The following is a 19222-nucleotide window of genomic DNA, read 5'->3' on the forward strand; positions in this document are numbered from 1 at the left end:
TTACTATAAAAAAGAAAAAACCTATATTAATATTATTAGTAAGCTTAGTAAGGCAGAAATAGAAATCTTTATATTAACTATCTATTAAATATTTATTTTTTTAGGATTTTAAAAAATAAAGCTAATAAATTAATAAAAAAACTAAGCTTAATAAAGTTAATAAAAGCTAATTATTTTACTTAGTATATTACTTACTATAACTAGACCTTAAAGGACTAAAAGTTAGTAATTTAGTTAAATAAAATAGCTATAATTCTCTTATATTAGTAAGGAAGCTATTATATATAGTAAAGATTAAGTAAGTAATTTCTTTATAGCTATATTTAAAAGTAATAAAAAGGAGTAATAAAGTTTATATTTTAAGGCTACTTTTCTTATAATAAAAAAGGTCTTTATTATTACTAAGTTTTAAAGACTAAAAAAGAAAAGGTAGATTTTATACTTATCTTTAAGGAGCTTAACTATAAGCTTAAGCTAGTAAAGAAGGCAAAATAGAAGCTTATAATAAAAATAAGAAAAGTAAGTTTAAGAAATTTACTAAGTAAAAAGCCTAAATAGAAATAAAATAAAAAGAATAAAAAGCTTATAAAAAAGAAAAAAAGGAAAGTATTAACTAGTAGTAATATTAGTAAAAGATTTTTATTTTTAAATTACTTTCTTTTATATAGGTATATAAAGAAAAAAGACTTAGTATAGTTATTTAGAAAGATAAGGTACTATTATATAACTATTATATATAGTAGTAAGTTTTTAACCTTACTAATATATAGTAACTTCTTTAGTATAAAAATAGCCTTAATTTAAATATAATTAAGCTAGCCTAGGCATATTTAAAGAGGGAAATAATAAAAAAAGGTATAGTAAAAAGTAAAAGTAAAGCTATTTATAAGTAAAAAGTAGCTTAATTAGTATTATTATAGGCTAAGATTAAGGCTTAGATTAAATATATACTTTATTATATAGAAAAAATTATTAAGCTAGAAAAAGGAAATAAGTATAAGAAAAGTAAGAGTAATTAGGTATAAAAATAGCTTTTTTAAAGGTACTGATTTACTTTTAATAGCACTAGTGATTTTTAGCCCCTTTTAGCGTGGCCAGGGGTCGAGATAAAACTTTTAACCGCGGCCTCTATACGAGCTTCTTTATGGCATGCACGTTTGAATTCCCAAGATTGAATGCGTCTCCATTCAGAATTTGAGTTTGCACGACCGACGTTCAGTGGCAGGCACAGGGAAGCCAGACGCCGCCAGATAAAGATTTTAACGGCAGATGAATCAGGTTTGGTTAATGCAGCCGCCCAATCGTTCCGCTCTCCAGCTCCTCAGCCATTAGTCCATTACTAATAAACACTTCATCATCATCCGCAGAAGTAGTTGAGACTCACACCATCTGATCAAGATAATACCAATGCACTTTTCTAAACCGTGTAGGCGGCAGCAAGGTTCTTTTTTAACGTAAGGTAAGGTACCTAGGTCACAATTTGCAGCTCGTTGTTATATCGAGGGTCCTAGGTATATCTAGTACCTACTAAGGTTCGACGCATGAACTTACTTTTATCACTGTACCAAAAAAGTCGATGCGAGCGTGAGTGTGAATGCTCTTGGCATCAGTTGGCAATTCAATATAACAGAGCTTGTGGTAACCACAGGAGACGATCGTGTGGATTTCTTTATTACCATCATCAGAACCCATACTTGATGATTGAGTTCAACAGCGAAGGGTCAGCCAGATCTGGTCTCATGACGCAATGCCTGTTGTCAATTCGTGATGATGTCACCCAACATAACTTAATTCTTCTTATCGATAGGGTTATCTACTGAGCAATTATTTAGCGGATAGACTTGTATTTCTTAGAATGATTATACTTCTCCTTCGTTAAGTAATAAAAGTTAAGTACCTAAGCGCTAGGTAGGTACCTAGTAATTGATATTTCAAACCCTGTTGAAAGTGGTACACAACTTGGACTTCGCCCAATAAGTCAATGGAAGACAAAAGAAATATGGCTCTAAGCCTTCTGTTAATAAATTTCCGGTATGATATGTTATTCCTCGTATCACAATTGACTAGCTTTGGTAGAGCCATAATTCTATGTCTGTAGAGTCAAACCGTGTTGTCGACGAGGTGCTCAGTGTTTATAATGAAGGAGACAAATGTCTCAGGTGAGCTTAGGAGCTAAGGCCTAATTGTAAGTACATGGTTGCATATGGAATTCGTTGGCCCATGACTACAAATGGCACAAAAGTATACTAAATTTCAAGGGAGCTATATGGACAAAATCATCTAACTAGTATCCTGGTGCACCGGGTCCCTGCGGTGGATGTGCCGATTCTGAAGCACCTCTGTACTGAGGAGCCAAGTGAGGTACATGGAAATGGTGGCCTTGGGGAGGATACTGGCCTGGTGCCTGCTGCATTGGTTGTCCCTGTTGTCCTTGCAAACCATTAGAGCCCGGTCGATAGGATGCCGATTGTCCTTGAAGATATGGTGCCAACGTGCTTTCCAATACCTGGCCCGTCTTCTTTAACCATTTGTCTGCAGAGCTGCTGCCAAATAACTTTCCACCGCCACCAGCTAGCTTACCAAGGCCAGGTCGTGGTGGCAGTGCAGGAGGAGGTGCGAAATATGTTTGTGGTGGACGGGGATAGCTGGCAGGGTTGTAACCAGTAGGGCCTGCACCGAAACCTGATGTGGGAGCGAAGCCTTGCGATGAGGATGGCCTGGGAGGGAGAGCTGGGGGCTGTAGGCTGTTTCCTGAGTGATTCGGCAAGGGAGGACTAGTAGCCGGAGCGTAGGTCGGTTGGGTAGAATAGTGAGGCTGAGGAGGATAAGGACCGGTTGGAGATGGTTGATACATCGTGGGATTTCCTGGTCCAGATTGTTGCGATCCAGCTCCAAAGCTGGTGTCCTGAGCCGCATATGGAGGTGGGGGTGATTGGGGGATCACAGTCGGCACCGGTGTACCATGTGGTCCCGTGTTCGGTTGTTGCGCATGTGTTTGTTGTACACTGGGCCCGGGAGTAATTGATTGTTGATAAGGGGCGGATGGGTGAACGGATGCTTGGTTCAAAGTGCTTTGCGCTGGTTCTACTGTATTTGAATACGTTGGCTGCTGCACACCATAGTTGAACTGAACCGGAGCGGATTGTGATGAGTTACTGGCCGAAGTTGGCATAACAGATGCCGGGGCTTGAGTGACGGGAATGTTGGATTGGTTTGATCCAAAGTTATGTGCTTGAACTGGAGTAGCATATTGCGGTTGTGCAAATGACACTCCTGTTTGATGAGATGGACCTGGTGATGCGACCGATGAAGGTGTCTGAGCGTACGTCTGGACAGCAACGTGAGCAGCATACTGTGGCTGAGTGAAGGGAACTCCTGCATTCGTCGCAGGAGTTGCTGGTGAAGAAACGATTGAGGATAACTGGACTGAAGGGGTCACAGGGGAGGGAAGATAGGTCGACGTAGATGGAGGCATCGGGTGAACCGGAGCAGCGTTAGGAATACCATACTGTAGTTGCGGCTGTGGTTCTGATTGTTGAGTTTGAAGCTTCGGGGAGGCAGGAAGACTGGCAGCTGGCTTTGGTAGGGTGGCATCCGAAGCTGGAAGATTTGGAGTGTGGCTCGGAGGTTTTGTCGAGGTGATTTGGTGGGAAACTGTCCCGGGTGGTTGCTGTTCTGGGGGCCTTGGAGGTGATGCAAGAGGGAGAGGGACATTCTGATTAGGGGACGTAGTGACAGGATGAGTATTGGATGTTGGTACAGGTGAAGCAGGAGGCTGAGTAGAATGTGGCCTATATGGTCGATACGCATTTAGAGCCGTTGGCGACTGCGAGTCGGTCCTATCAGGTCGGCCTAAAGGCTTCGGTTCTGAATCAAATGAATCCTGGGCCACTGGAGGAGCATATGCCTTGAAGGCAGGAGGGGAAGTTGCATCGACAGGACGATGGGCAAGCTTCAACGGAGCAGGATAGAAGGCATAGTCCTCATTTTTGAGGTTTGGGCTTGAAGGATTGGTGGATGGCCGTGTGCCATGAGGAACCTCTGGAGGGCTGTCATTGCTATCGCCAGGATAGGGTCTGTACACTGGTTCTGATGGCCGGCGGTTGTCTGTCTGAGGTCGTTGCGTCTCTTTTGGCTTATCATCCGAAGATTCGGGTCCGAAGTATGCCCAGGGATTGGCCATGACAGATTGGGGTGCAGTGGAGGTGTCTTTGCTTGGCTTGTTCTGGTCCTCTTGGCCTTGTTGTGTTGGTTTGGAGGCACCCAGGGCCTGAAGAGACGACGGGCCGTTATGAGAAGTACTAGATTGGTTTCCATCTTGACCATGCTGCGGAAGCACTGGCTCGCTACTCATCTCGAACACGGGTGTTCCATCTGGCCTATGATGAGATGGGGCATCACCGGGACGTCCTGGCTCACTGTCGAGTTCAGCGACGAATAGGGGAGGCGGATGATTGCCGCCGTAATAAGGGGTCCGGACCATATTTCCAGCAGCAATATACAGTGTTCTTATCCAAGACGATTATATGATGAGATGACGTGTATTCGAGATTGGAAGAAAGGGCCTCATGTTGACTTTGGGCTGTGGAAGAGTTGGGTGAAAGGGAGGCTCTAACGCCCTGCGGGCTGCCTTGACAATGTGACTGACTGTCTTGCTAACTAACTAGTGCACTTGCCTGAAAGGGACATAGTACTGTCGTCTTCATTTCTCTTGTTCTCGGAGCTTTGAGACCCTAGTCTCATAGGCAGTACATGCTAAAAATACCACCCGCATTCCAGTGACATGCTTTTCACCTAGCTGAAAGACCTAGACTATGTGACTTGGCTTTGCTGGGAATCAGTCTCGGGCTGAAGCTAAGCCACACACATGCTGGTCATGACAGGGATGTTGTGTCGAATCCTTGGTTTGGCTGATGAAAAGCTTCTTTCGAAGGTTCGGTTCTTGGCAGGTTCACTATCACCGATAATCTAAACGGCCACAACACACATATGTACTTCAGCTATGATCTGCAAAACACTTTTGTCAGCCTAAATTTCACCTGTAAAGATGAGGATAATTCGGTTGAGAATATGGCCATGTCCACAGATCAATCACTGTATGAGCATTTCTTAGGCTTGTCTCAAGAATACATGCAGACCATGTACATCCAGAAGGGAAGAAAAAAGAAAAAGAGGACTTACAACTTCGAGCCAATCTCCCTGTACGGAGTAAAGACATGCTTTCTATCGTTCTCACTTGTCATTCCGTTTTTTACTGCACAAAGTGGCGATCCATTAGCAATTCTGCCGCCTACCTTGTCCAGCATATCAGATACAACCCATTATCCGTCTTTATTAATCATATTGGTCTTGAATAGTCTCTCACTCAAGATCCCTCTTATTCCGCCAGAAGAGTTGAATAATTTCGCGAATGACTATGGCTCAAGACTGTAGGTAGTCACGATATGAACTTTCACCGCCTATGTTGACAAAAGCCCTCAACAATCTTGCCAACATCTCATATAAAACTCCCTATTTAGCTCTTCTTCACGTAGTGAGAAATTCCGATCTGGACGCTGCCATGGCGTCCTCGCCCGGATGAACACAAACAGGATCTTCTCATCTTCTAACTACTAAGTATAAATGAGATATCAAACCGGCTGTAAGTCTCTGAGGAAACAGGAATCTCCTGGTCTGGTTTATTGATGTCCGCGGACTGGCTCCTCGTTCTCAAGACATGTCTGTGAGTAGCTTGACCCTCTTTGTTGGACGCCATTTACTCATGTTTGTAGCAATTATAATTATAACTTTCCATAAGGCTGGTAGTCAGTGTCTGCCAGCTGTCAGCCAGCCTATAGTTTAACAAGTTTAGCTCCAATACCAAGACAATAATAAGCAATAGTGCTAAATAGCGTCACTTAACCTGGCCTGAAAATTAAGCATGAGATCGGGTGTTCATCATTATAGGGGGACTCTATGGAATAAAATTGCCTTGTTGCCCACTGATATACAGACACAGAAGTAGTATACTGTTCTTCAGGCTGCTTCCGTCACTCGTTTCGCATTCCACCATTGTCGCTCGTTTATTGAACATGGTTTCAACTCAATTCCTCACTGGCGTGCTGGCGTTGCTCGCCGCCAACGCTGTCAGCGCTGGGCCTTGCAAACCTTCTTCTTCTACCGTCGACACAACGACTACTGTTGAAGCTACGACGGCTGAAACCTCGTCTGCTACAGTCAGTGACTTGTTCATCGAATCTCTCACTAGTCTTGGCTCGACCGAGACTGCCAACTCACTCTCTACCCTCGGTACTTCCACGACATTGCTCACTACGACAACTGAAGAACCAACTTCATCAGCCGCTACCTCTGCCACTACTTCGGCGGCTTCTTCTGTCGAATGCACCACCAACGCAGAGTGTAATGCCCTTCATGGAGGCTCCGCTCCTTTCTGTTCTTCTGCAGGCAACTGTATCGGGTGCCGTGGTGATGGGGACTGCTACGGTGAAACACCCTACTGTGACGACAATTTCTGCAATGATGTAGTTGGCCATGGAGGCTTCAAAATGCGTCGCTGAGATCTCAGGCTTTCGACACTTTGCATCAGTGATTGAACTGCTTGTGTGTATAGAATCAAGCATTCAAACATACCACAACATGGAAAGAGGAATGTGTTCCCTGCATCATTGCCCATAGCTTAAATTCTCTTCGCCTATCAACGCCTATATAGATCTTATATAGATGGTGGCACTTGTGTCCAGTTCGCTTTGGATACATAAGTTCAATGACATACCATTGGCATATTATGCCATGCGACTCAAGATGGCCAACTATCCCGAGCTGCTTGCATATCATCGTAGAGTTTTGAACCTATCTGAAAAGTGAATCTGGAAAGTGACAAAGAATTAAGACCTAAGAATCCGAATACTAGCAACAGGGGCGCTTCTAGCCATGTACTCTCTAGAAAACCTCAAGTCTGACAGGCTTGACGAATACGGTCACTTCTACTTGGGTCAGGTTCCTTAGGAGAGTACCAAGAATCAAGGCGGTTATTAAACTCGAGTAGATATGCGAAATGTGCTTCCTCTGCGCTAGAGTGCTAATATGTGAGAATAAAGAGTTAAAATTGTTATGGTACAATACATTGCATACTTGAGATGTATCTTCCCCTGAGACAGCATGAGTGTTGGGTTTTCCTCTTTTCTGCTGTTCTCCTCAAACAGCTGACCGTCGTTCTTGGTACAGCGTTGCAAGACGATGTATTATAACATGGTAAAAGTATCAAAGCTGAATAGGTCAAGACAATACAAGTTTTTCTTCGTAACGATAAATACACAGTATTGTGATAAAGGTGGCTTTGTCCGATACTGAAGCACTAAACCATTCCTTATTTTTTCTTCCATTTCCATATACAATTAATCCATTCGCCGGCCGACCGAACTGCTGCTGTGATCAATCAAACATATGTTGTGTTCCTAACACTCACAACGGCAGCTAGTTATATCTGTAGCTCACATTCCTGTGAAATCTTTGTATCTTCTTTGTAGCATTAATATACAGGAGCTACTAGATGACATTTAAGCTCCAACACTTTCACCAAAACAAAGCTTGCGAGAAAAGCTAACAGTAACTTTGATAAAACAACATTGATGCGAGAGAAAGTGGCATAGCAACAGCGGCAACTCAAGAGAAGAAAACAGTGTTGTAAATAATAGAGAAGACACCTCATTGGATGCCATCGCAGAATGGTATCGTTGAATATGAGACGAACGAACAATGAGAGAACCAATCTCTAATATCAGTAATGCAGCTGGGGATGTTTAAAACAAAAAGGACAGTGATTTGGTTTAGTTTGGGAGTTGATAAAAACGAGGCCAAATAGTCCAGGAATCGGGTTTACTCGTCGTCTTCCTTCGCACCACGTCGCATGCGTTCATTCCATCGCCTCTTGCCAGCACGAGTTTCGTAATGAGGGGCAACAGTTTTGACGTCTTGCATGACACTCTCGATAGCAGCACGAGTCTTGTTACGGTAGCAGTCCACTACTAGTTGTTAATGACCAATTACCAAAGAGTGCTTGTGACAACTTACATGCTCGCTGCAAGAACACGGTCCGGCCCGCAAAGACTCGGCTCTGCAGCCAGGCCATGCGGTAGCCAAGATCATTGAGACGGACTTCCCTGCCCCGGGCCGACTTCCTCATTCGAGGAATGGCAATCTCGCCTGAGGATTCGCCCATGGGAACCTTGACCATCTCCTTGCCAGTCCTATTAATACCGCGGCGGCTAGATTCGCGACCTTCAGTCTCTTCGATGCCATCGTCATCATGATCTTCACCAAAGAAACGTGAGCCGGTGGCACTGGGAGGAGGACTTTGCATTTCCCGGGGGAAGTAGCTGCGAGGGAAGACACTGGCACCCTTGCGGAAGCTGTCGGGAATCTCATTAGTATCGACGCCCTCGAGGGTGACCCTGACCCGGAGACGAGATCCGCGAACGTTGTCCTCGACAAGGATAAACTTTCGCTTCTTAGCTTCAGGGATATCAGGGAATAGATCGTCAGGCTCATCAGCGTTGGCTTTGCTGTGGCGCTTGGCTGGGACAGCGCCCCCAGAGTGAGGAGCCATATGAGACATTGGCGCACTAGTGGGATAAGGCTGATTATTGTACCCAGTAAAGACATGGGCTGGTCTCACATCGTCATTACTTGATGGGTTCTGACCGGTAGGGGCTTGGTGGTGATGGTGTTCGTAAGAATTGCCATCGCCTATGAACATCTCTTGTTAGCTTGTCTCCAAATACAAATACAGCTCGTGAATGCTTATGATGACATGGCGTTGATAGGATGAGCAGTAGCGACAGCAAATGCAAAACATGACCAAACTCAGAGTATCTAGCTTCAGGGACTAAAGCAGAACGAAGGGATAAGGCTTGCAAGGTTGATCTAGGTTAGGCAACCCAAGACAAACGGTAACTTTTAAAGCCAATTGGCAGATTGAACTCATCTAAGAGTCGCGAAAACCCAGCAGCAAATCAAACAACTAACAGTAGCAGCAGCAACTGTGCAGGCGCGACTTTATGGTAATGTACAGAACTGTGCCAATAAACAAATAAAGAGTTCCTCAAAATCCCTCGAGCCACTGCGGCATGCTGTATAGATATAAGTAACATCCGCCCATGTCGTCTTTGACAGGCAGTGAAAAGACAAAGAAAGGAGATGACAAACCCATTTCCCAAGCTTTCGAACCGCGAACCGAAACAATTCAGATAATAAAGACGTAGACACAGCCGCCACGGCGGAGGAACAGGTTTTGTAAGACAATAAGGAAAAAAAACAATGTGCGTTTGGTATCAATTAATCAACACAACGTTGGTCAAGCAGAGCTTTTGATGATGCGGTGCGGTGCGATGAGTTGAGGGGTAGTGAAGGGGCAAGGCAGGCGGGAGCGCGAAGGCTAAAAAGCCATGTGTAAACGCAGACACAAGTGTCGTTTAAATCAATCACATCTGGTGGAACATACCAACTTCATCTCCTCCACTTTGTCCTGTACCGTCAGGGTGAGCTCCTGGCTGGTGGTGGTGCATTGGTTGACCCATGCTGCCGAGACCAGGTTTGCCCATTGCGGCGGGACCAGGTCCCATGGGCCCTGGACCTCCAGGCATCCCTGAAGGCCCGCTGGGGCCGGGCATGTGAGCCGCACCGGGATGCGGAGAAGCTTGAACCTGTTTGCGCTGATTCATCTTTGCCATGCGTCGAACTCGTCTACTGCGAAGTCGGGGATCTTGGTTGCTATTGCGCCAGCTGTCGACCGCTCGCTGGATAAGTCCTCGCTTGCCTCTGAGGGGAATGTTGAGCTCGGCCAAAGCCCAGCCAACGCGGTTGCAGTCAGTCTCGTACATCAGGCGGTTACCGCGGTATTGGTCCTTGGGGCAACATGCTCGGGGATAGACACAGTTCTCCTGCTTGAATTCTGGCGATAGTTCGTCAATGTTGACCGACTCAACATCACAGCGGATGGTGTACTCCATCTTGACCCTGTCCCTAGAGTACTCAAAGGCTATCCACTGTACACCGTTACCATCTTGTCGGACAACGAGAGGGGTTGTGGCAGGGATGGGTCCTGGTGCTGCACTTGGATTGACACCAGGCGTGGTGTTCCCTGGGCTCTGCAGTTGTCCACCGTTTTGAGGGTGGTGAGCCTGCTGCATCGGAGATGACTGAGGCTTCTGGAGCTGCAGAGGCACCTGAGGCTCGATTTTGGGCCGAGGACTACCGGTCATTCCTGCGTGCGCATGTTGTGCAGCATGCTGCGTCATTTGGTTCTGGGGTGCGGTTTGAGACATCATCATAGTGGGCTGCGATGTCATGGACTGTTGGGGGTGAGGCGCATGTTGCGCATAAGGTGAGGCGGCAGCTTGAGGAGGCATGGTCTGATATTGATTCTGCGGCTGGTAGTACATAGATTGTTGAAGATGCTGCGATGGGGGTTGGCCATAGATGTTTCTGTGTTGATCATGTTGCGAGGGCGATGCGACTGAAGCAGGGGAGTTGGATTGAGGCGTATGGTAGGACATTGGAGGATAGGGAGGTCTCGGCATTTGAGCTGCGGCCATCATATCGGAGGTATCTATGTTGCGTAATGTAAGTGACTGTCTTGGAACGCGAAGTTCGAAAATGAAGTGCTTTCGAGGCAGCAAGAACTTACCTGCGGATGTGTATCCGCTTGTGGCACCAGGTGTGCTGTAAGGGCTTGGATGGTTGTAGTAGTTGAGGTTGTCCTGATTGCTAGGCGCCTGAGCACTGGTTTGATAACCTGGGGGAAGGGAATGCGTGGATGAATACGCGCTTGGATGCTGCTGTTGTGGCGGTTGGTGAGGTTGAGTGTGATGCTGCTGGTGAACTACACTCGGGGGTCGCGAGTGTTGCAAGTGTTGGGAAGGCGGATGACCCTGTTGCTGGTGCTGTGGATGATGCTGCATAGAGAGAAGACCCATTAGTCAGGCATGGACGTGACGTGTTTAAAAAAAAATGAAGCTATAAGGCACGGGTCAAAGAAAGAAAATAGTGTAAAGTCAAGGACGCGTTGGTGTTTTATTTTCCCCTTGCCAGTACCCAGGTCTGGGGAGCTGGTTTAAGTGGATGTCCCCTGGTGAGGACTGGGATTGCACGGGTGAGGCGGGCTAGGCTCGGAGTGGTAATAATGATAAAGCAACCCGGTTCTCGAGGGCTACAGCGAAAAACACAGGATGGAGGGGACTGGGGGTGGCTATACCGCTTGGCTGGATGTGGTTGGAGAGAGATTGGCAATTGGTACCTTCAAACTGTCTCCGTCTCAAAGGTTAAAGCTCGTGTGCCAGGGACGAGGAAAAGAGAGCAGGCCTTTGGAGCGCCAGAAGACAAGATCGATCGAACGAAGGGTGTGCTAGAGGGTGGGCGACGGGGGGGGACGAAGGGGCAGGGGAGCGGGTATTTGAACCAAGATTGCAGTATGGGGATGAGAACAAGGTATGATCTCAAGTGGATAAGCGACTGGACCATAGGTAATGAGCTGGCTAACGGGATGGTAGACCAGGCAAGTGCTCAATTAAGATGCAACTGTTGAGCCAGCGGATAGGAACCAGGAGTACGAGGCTTGTCTGGCAGTTGAGCGGGCGCCACCCAGGTCAGGGTTCAAGTAGAGTAAAATGCTGTCAAGAGGGGGGGGTTTGCCTGGAAATGGACAGGGATGATGTGCTGCAAGTGTGCCAGTCCGCGACGACACCCCTGTCGCAGGATTCCCCAGGAGCATAAATTACTTTGGGATCAAGAGAGCGGAGCGGTGGACAACTAGTCAACGTTCTTTGAGAAGGGTTCACCAGCTTAAGCAGTAATAGATATCAGCCTGCAACTTGCAGCACAAAGCCCACAGTAGCGACACACAATGAGGAGTGGGAATGAGTGCAAGTGGTGCAAGTGGTGCAACCAGTGTGGTGTGTATGCGAAAGCTCAAAACCGACTTCAAGAACCGGAAAAGAACACTCCAGCTATGCACCCATTCAGACCTCGACCCATCCAATTCTCAGAAAAGGGGACAGAGGGGTGACCACGGGCTGGAGGATACGGGTAAGATGATGAGGATGCACTGCTGATAGGTACTTGTTTCTCTGTACCTGCAAGTCGAGGTACTGTTGCGTAGCGTGTGTCGGCAGCCAAGCAGATGTCTCCGGGGAGGACAACGCATGGAAGAAACGTGACAGGGGTCGGCTGGGTTTGATTAAGTGGCCAATGGTCGCCTCACCATGGCGCCCAGAAAGGAGTAGCTGCCCAATAGGGAACACGAGAACCGGGGCTAGCCAACGGGCCAGGAATACACCGGGATTGGCTTTTCCCTGGTGATCCTATTTTGGCCACAGGCGGTGTGGGTAACGTCTTTTCAACCGTCGACTTTGATGGTCCCATCTCCAATCCCCTTGTCATTCGTGCTGGCCCGCCCCCAAAATGGCCCGGCTAGAGACTTGAGCTTTAACTCGACTGACGCGCAACGGTCACTGACTGCGGGAGCAATGGTGTACAGAGTTCCGTTCGGGTCCAGGTACCTGCAGAGTACCGCACGTTTGATGCGCGAAATCTCGCGTATAGGTACTTGTTTCCTTCTAGATGAACTGTGCCCTCGAGGCTTGCGACTGTGGATATTGCAGCCTGCTCCTGCAAGAGGCCGCTTGCTCGATATCAATGCAGTACGTCACCACTGGTACTGGTGTCCTAGTGGTTACACTGATAAACGCAGTGAAAAGGATGTATGTAGACGAGCTTGTGCGTTCAATTCTTCACGTCGCGTCCTGTTGTTCCATCTCAACTTTTGACATTTGATGACCGTTCTGCCACGCCCTGAATCAGGATGGGCAGACCAGTATCTGCAGCCCAGCGCCCCACTGGGAGAGCACCGTCGATACAGTCTATACCCACTTAGAATAGTGCGGTCAGGGTCGCCAAGCGTTTGCTGTTTTGGTCCTCTGGGTCGCGTATTGTCATCTCAAAAAGAAAATTAAGACGTTTCTCAGCTGAGTTAAGCGTCCTTCTCGGCGTCTTTCCCAGGCATCATCCACCGGGTGCTGCTCCGCGCAGCCGCGGCGCGTCATTGACGAGATTTGGATTGTTTGGTGTGGTGGGCATCTTGGTCGACAGGTTGACTGACACTTGCACTCATGTATCGCCAGCCTCGCGACCGTTAAGTGGATAACAGCCAAACTTTGGCCTTGGTGGCGCTTCTGTGGCACCTCCAAAACCCAAATTTTGGGTTTCGTGATTGCTGGTGGAGGGCAGTTGTAAAGTATCTGCGCAATCCCGTTACGCCCAAAATATGGCTTGATGGCTTGGACAGAACGGTGTGGCTAGTGCATGCGAGGCCACTGGCCGTTTCCCTCAACGTGGTTGTTGAAAAGGGTATGTCGCAATGTTCCGCCTCAGCCTGGTCTGTCTCCCATTTTTGGGGTTTGAAATGAGCATCTGGTCAAGAAGGCTGGAGCTGTTCACCCCCTCCCCTGATCCCTGCGGCGGCCCCGGTCATGGTGAAACAAGAGATACCCTGCTCAGTCCACCTTCAAGCTCCTGACCTGGTCAAGCTTGCGACAGGCATATTTCGCGGGACGCATCTCGAAATCTTGGTATTCCCGGGAACTTGCAGCGACAGACAAGCATACTCCAGCATTCACTTGATGCTGGGTCTCCCAGACGCGTCGGTAGCCGCGACGCGAACGATGTCGATGTCATTTGATGGTCGTCACTGAATTTGCCGAGCCATAGTTTTGTTGAGGCAATAGATTCCAGGCGTTTGCACAAAATACAAATCGACAAGCCAAACAGAACAATAAGAAGTGATACTTACAGGATGTATTCCATGCTCCTGCTTGAAGTTGCCCGGCATTTGGCGACTCGACATGTTGACAGTCATGGGGAATAATAAAAATGGTCCGCGGTAGCTGTCAAATGCTCGTCGTTAGCAACCTGGTGGGTAAAGCGGAAGCGCAGTTTGAGGCAGCGAAACTAGGTCAACATAAGCGCATGCTCTGCTGGGATGTTCGTTGCAGACCATAGCCAAAGTGGCGTGATTACCAGTCCCGTATAAGCAGTACATTGTGCGTCAAATGGAGCTCCGCCAACCAAGGTCCTCTCCTCTGGATGTGAATGGAATGGAAGGGATATGCTTTCGGAGAACAAACTTACCAGAGCTTCCTTCAATTGTTGTGCGACACCAAGTGTCGTTGACTCAGTCGTGATTGACGAGTGAGACGGAGTGGCGCTTTGAGTCTGAAACAGAGTCGCTAATCTAGAAGGCGCGGCATGTCAGTTTGGTAAAATAGGATAAATATCAACTCGTTCCTCTCTCAATTTATTGACGCCGGTAAAAGAATTGGATGCGGCAATGATGATCGGACGGTCGTCTCCTTAACCCGTGCAGGAAGCCACTAGTAAAATATACTAGTAAGCCTCTGCGGGCCCTAATTTCGTGGGAGAAAAACGACACCGTAGGACAATTACAGCTTTGTATCTTTTGCAGCTGCAGCGAGGAGCAAGCGGACGGAAAAAATCGACGCACCTGGTAATCGCGTTTGAAGCGGTGCAGCAACAGACGACAAGCAGCGGCTGTATATTTCTTGAATGTGGCACACAAGAAGTTGATGGTAACGTTTTCCACGTGCTGGTTCCAGGAGCGCGGATCCCTGTCAAACTTTCGAGAATTGCTCAGGAGCCGCGACTATAGTGCGGTGCCGGAGGATCGGTTTGTTTGTCGCGATGAGCTTCTTCGAATTGATATGGAGATGTAGTTTGATCACTACAGCGCATGGTCTTGTGTCAGTACAGGTATTTCTTCGCGATCGTCTCGAGGTGTTCTATGCAGGTTGAGCACGCACACGTACCTTTTCTGGATGGTGACATCGACAAGGATGAGCTCTATAGGTAAGACACCTTTTAGCTATGAGCGTGTGTTCGCGGAGTGGTCTGGCAACTGTCAGAAACGGCCAGGGCTCAGCTGGGATAAGGTGATTAAGAAGAACAGCAACAAGAGATCAAGGTAGCGCGGCCCTGCAAGATATACTGCCCCAGCCCTGGCAGCCGACAATCTCTGGGACTTTAGTCATGCCGGGGCCCTTAATTACAGGGCGTGAACCTGAGTGAAATCACACTCCTGACTTGGCCTGGCTTAGAACTTAGGCCCGGGAGAGCGGCTTCTGATGCTCACTGGGCAGCAATCACAATAAGATGAGCGGAGACACAATATCCCTTCTTCGCGACCCGAGCTTGCTGTAACGCGCTACCAAATCCGCAATAGCGAGCCTGGTTCGAGCAAGACGAAGCACTTGATCAGTGTTGATGTAATTATGTGCTAGGGCCTAAAACGAGCAAGATTGGGAAGCACAACAAGACAGACGGCGGCCATGTGAGGGCAGGGGGCGGGGAGCTGCACGGCGGTAATGGCTAACATACCTTATCAGGGGTACCAAAGAGAATCCAAACTGGTTCTGGTTGTGGAAAAGTAGCGGCTAGCGCAGCGTATCTGGCTTAATTCGGTACCTATAATTATTAGTCCCTCAACCTAACAGAACGGACCGTTGGCAAAACGAGACGTCGTAGGCTTAACCGTTGCCTGTCAAAGAGACTTGGGACAACGCTAACTCTGGTCGGTGCGGGAACTGGGTGAAGCAGGGACTGCCTTAGTTTGTGACGAAGCGGGAAAACAATGGCCTAAATAGTATATGACTTTCCCTTGTACAAACAGCATCCAGTCCTGTAAAGACAAATAAATGCCTAAGTGCTTTGGTTGGGGAATAAACGACCGGCGGTCTGGCCACGGTCCACCTGGTTATGCGGTGTTCAGCTCGAGCACGCAAGTAGTTCAGGTTGTCGGTGATGCTATAAATGTTTCCGTCCCTTATCGATGATCTTGTGGAATGTTGCAGTGCGAGATTGGTTGCATACATATGCTTAGATCCTCAAATTGACCTAAATCTTGTGGCAGCACGAGCCTTTGTGGCATGCGTTCGAGGACAAGGGCTCAGGCAGTCCACATGGATTGTTGCAGATTGGTGATCCTCGGGGAGCAAGAAAACACCGGACCTTGATCTAGGGTGCCAAAATAAACTCATCAAAGATCCCCTAAACTTAGGCTGAATTTACCTAAACACTTTTATCGCTTAGGGTCAAGGTTTTGTGTTTTCTTTCCTCCCTAGGTGATCTTGACATGGTCACACGAGTGCTAGAATCGGCATCGGGATGACCAGCATTCGCGTAGCTGGGCACAACCAATCGAAACATTGCGAGAGGATGTGGATGTTAGAGCGACACATGCGGTGCAATGGACGATGCGCTGTGCGAGGACTGGTTGGTTATTCCAAGAGCAGAGAAGCTGGCTATACTCCCGTATATGCTGTTCTTCCCTTCTTGTTGCTACATGCCGATTTTAATTTTGCTCATCCCCGAGGTATGTCAGGATGACAAAATAAGACATCGGTGTCTAGGTTGCTGGCATTTTTAAGCTCTGAAACGGGTGTACTAGAGTAGAGACAATTTGAGGGTTGCCTTCTGGTCGTTAGGTACCCTATTTTGAGACCAGTCTTCCACCTCAAGCCCCTGCGTTAAACTTCTCACTAATTTAAGACCAAAACGCGCACCTGGAGGGGACATACACCATTGCGTACGTGGCAACTCTCTGCTGTGCGGTATTCGAGCGGTCTGGGAAATTCACGAGCAATTTGAATTCTATCGTACTGCCTGGGCGACATGGCAGAACTGTATGTATCCTGACAGATCTACTCTCTTCATGCTGGGGGGCTTGTGATCGTCTAGTGGCCCATACTATAAGCTTGTAACTGCTCTTGAGCATGTCCCTTGTTGCTGTCGGGTTTGTTCTTCTAGAGACATTCTCTCCAGATTCTTTGAGGCCGGGGGGGGGGAACCCTGGCAGCCACCGTGCCTGACAGAGCTACTGGCATGCCACCTGGGCCTGGCTACTCGCGGGAGTACGTGCAGATGACAAGCCTTTCGGGGGGCAGGGTTCAGCACCAGGCAATGGATCCGGAAAATAAAAATGTGCACAGGGTAAGCAAGGCAACACTGGTGACAAGTATTTTGAGTACATATGTGAAAGGAACATGACGGAAGATACAGTATGTAGGTAATATAGTCACTTTGTTAATATTACGACTGTCCAGTATCGTGGCGATATCTCTAGGCCGGGTGGTCCGCGAGGGCCTTGCCAGACTTTTGATTGTGGAATATTGAACTACCTTAGTAGGTACCTTACATGGGACCTTTGGTGATAACTCGATATGTCAATCAAGCGATTTGGCAAAGCAAGAAAGCAAGCAGAATTGGCAACTCCCTTACAGAGCGCATAGGCAACTGCAAGGCTATCATCACAATCGTCGAAACAGCATGACCAGACTGGTGTCCCAATGCATGTAATATGCGACCGAGTTCCAAGTTGAGCATTGCATCTTGGTGGGAAGGCCCTGTTTAAGGTTCAACGTCCAACGTTCAACCTCAAAGATACCGTCGTTACCCAACCCGGTAATTGACCTGAGTGCTGGGAGCGGGAGACCAGGGTTGCCGCGGGTGGTCCGTCGACTCGGAGTTGTGGAGATGGACCATGGGGGGGAGATGGAGGGTAGGGGAGGGCATGAAGCTCAAGGGAAGCCCCTTGCCAGAGCCCGCGGCAATGGGTGACCCATGACAGTTTATAGCCCGTCCATGTGGCATGATAGCTTAAACATCTGTTGCGCACATTGGTGATCGAAGTGAAGAGTGAATACACAGCGACAACGTTAGACATGACCTTAAACATGAGCGATCAATACCTCAAGAGAGACGCAGGCTGACGCTGCATCAAATGTATGGACGGAAAATTTACTCAAAACGATGAAATCAGTTAAATAAGCGACCGACGTTACGAGATGACAATCCGAGAGGCCACCAACGCCAAATTTAGGTAGATACCCACTTGAGAGTCAACCATCATGAATTAGGAGCCACCAGAATAATGACTATTCTAGTCCTGGAGCAGAGATGTCCCAATCTTGGTATAGGTGCCGCTGATAGCTGAGCCTTAGAAAGAATTTATTTAGCGCCAGCACAAATCACAACTCAACGTATGCCTGCTTGTTCATACGCATTATGCGCATTCAAGCCTGGGAGAACATGCATTCTATGTTACACTGGACTCGCCGCGACGAAGGACAACGTAATACATACACGGCATGTACGAAGTTGGTGCAACAGTGCATCTCTTTGCTGGATCTATAAGACAATGGACGTTAATAGAGACGCCGGTGGGTAGCGGTGAATGAGGTGAGGTGAAGGGGCGAGGGGGCTATGAGATGTACCTAAGGTGGTACATAAGGTACCTCCTAGCGGTACAAGGGAGACGGTACCGACGTACATGTACCTCGATGTAGAGATTCTCCGACATCCTGCCCTACGGAAAGCATGACGCCCACGCTCCTGCCAAATCTCATGTGAGTTCGACGGCTTCGAATTGTGGCTCTGTCCTTCGCCAACGGCTTAATTACAAGGAAGGATGCCCCCACCCAAGGCAAAGTGGTGGCTTGGAACATGTGCCGCACTTGGACAGCCTCCCGCGCCTTGTTCCTGACTCAAACATCAAGGTTTTAGACCAACGTCAACAACGACGACGACATCATCACCATCACCACTACCACTCTCATGTTAGCCTTGCGAATCGACATTCAGCAACAAACACATCAACATACAGGGCGTTTCGCCCGCAGATTAATAGCAAGATCATTTCCAAGCCTCTCCAGAATATGGGAACACCATCTGTCTCAACTTCGTAGTGGCTCTCGAGAGCCTATTGGAGACAACCTCCTCCCTGCCCTACTACACACTGTAGCTTGTCATTATTTCGCCAGCTGCCAACACTCAGCGCGCTATGTATGGTACTAGCCGTCCCGATGCCTCATGCAGTGCAGGTGGGGAGTGGTGCAAAGTCTGAGGGACTTCTGGAGTGGTGGTGTGTATGAAGCCTTGCTCTGCAGAAGTTACTATTCCTAACTTGGACTCCAGTTAATTTTAGGATGCCGCTAAGTCGCCCCAGAGTCAAACTCATCAACATCTCATTTCCCATCTCATGCACGGCTGACAGCCTGTGGTCACCAACCTCGGCCATCGCGTTGCATGCTTGATGTCGAGTCTGCAGTTCGAGGGACCTTCTCACTTTGCTCTAGTGTCGATTGTGGCATCCTCAAAG

The 19222-nt window shown here is 47.9% G+C and overlaps 4 protein-coding genes across 4 annotated transcripts; 1 reads left to right on the top strand and 3 right to left on the bottom strand.

Moving 5' to 3' along the window:
* Positions 1-2284: 2284 nt before the first annotated feature.
* FSUBG_2359 (uncharacterized protein) lies at positions 2285-4483 on the bottom strand (the record flags this gene model as incomplete). The annotated part of the gene is made up of 1 exon (XM_036680122.1): positions 2285-4483. The coding sequence occupies one exon, from the start codon at positions 4481-4483 to the stop codon at positions 2285-2287; it is 2199 nt and encodes a 732-aa protein (XP_036542036.1).
* Positions 4484-6071: 1588 nt separating this feature from the next.
* Positions 6072-6557, top strand: FSUBG_2360 (uncharacterized protein; the record flags this gene model as incomplete). The annotated part of the gene is made up of 1 exon (XM_036680124.1): positions 6072-6557. The coding sequence occupies one exon, from the start codon at positions 6072-6074 to the stop codon at positions 6555-6557; it is 486 nt and encodes a 161-aa protein (XP_036542037.1).
* Positions 6558-7875: 1318 nt separating this feature from the next.
* FSUBG_2361 (uncharacterized protein) lies at positions 7876-8755 on the bottom strand (the record flags this gene model as incomplete). Its single annotated transcript, XM_036680125.1, has 2 exons — positions 7876-8021; positions 8071-8755. The coding sequence occupies 2 exons, from the start codon at positions 8753-8755 to the stop codon at positions 7876-7878; spliced, it is 831 nt and encodes a 276-aa protein (XP_036542038.1).
* A 724-nt stretch (positions 8756-9479) lies between these two features.
* FSUBG_2362 (uncharacterized protein) lies at positions 9480-10973 on the bottom strand (the record flags this gene model as incomplete). The annotated part of the gene is made up of 1 exon (XM_036680126.1): positions 9480-10973. One exon carries the CDS (start codon positions 10971-10973, stop codon positions 9480-9482), a length of 1494 nt encoding a protein of 497 aa, XP_036542039.1.
* Positions 10974-19222: the final 8249 nt, after the last annotated feature.

Source organism: Fusarium subglutinans (assembly GCF_013396075.1).
Source record: "Fusarium subglutinans strain NRRL 66333 chromosome Unknown NRRL66333_c0000020, whole genome shotgun sequence".
Lineage (NCBI taxonomy): Eukaryota > Fungi > Ascomycota > Sordariomycetes > Hypocreales > Nectriaceae > Fusarium > Fusarium subglutinans.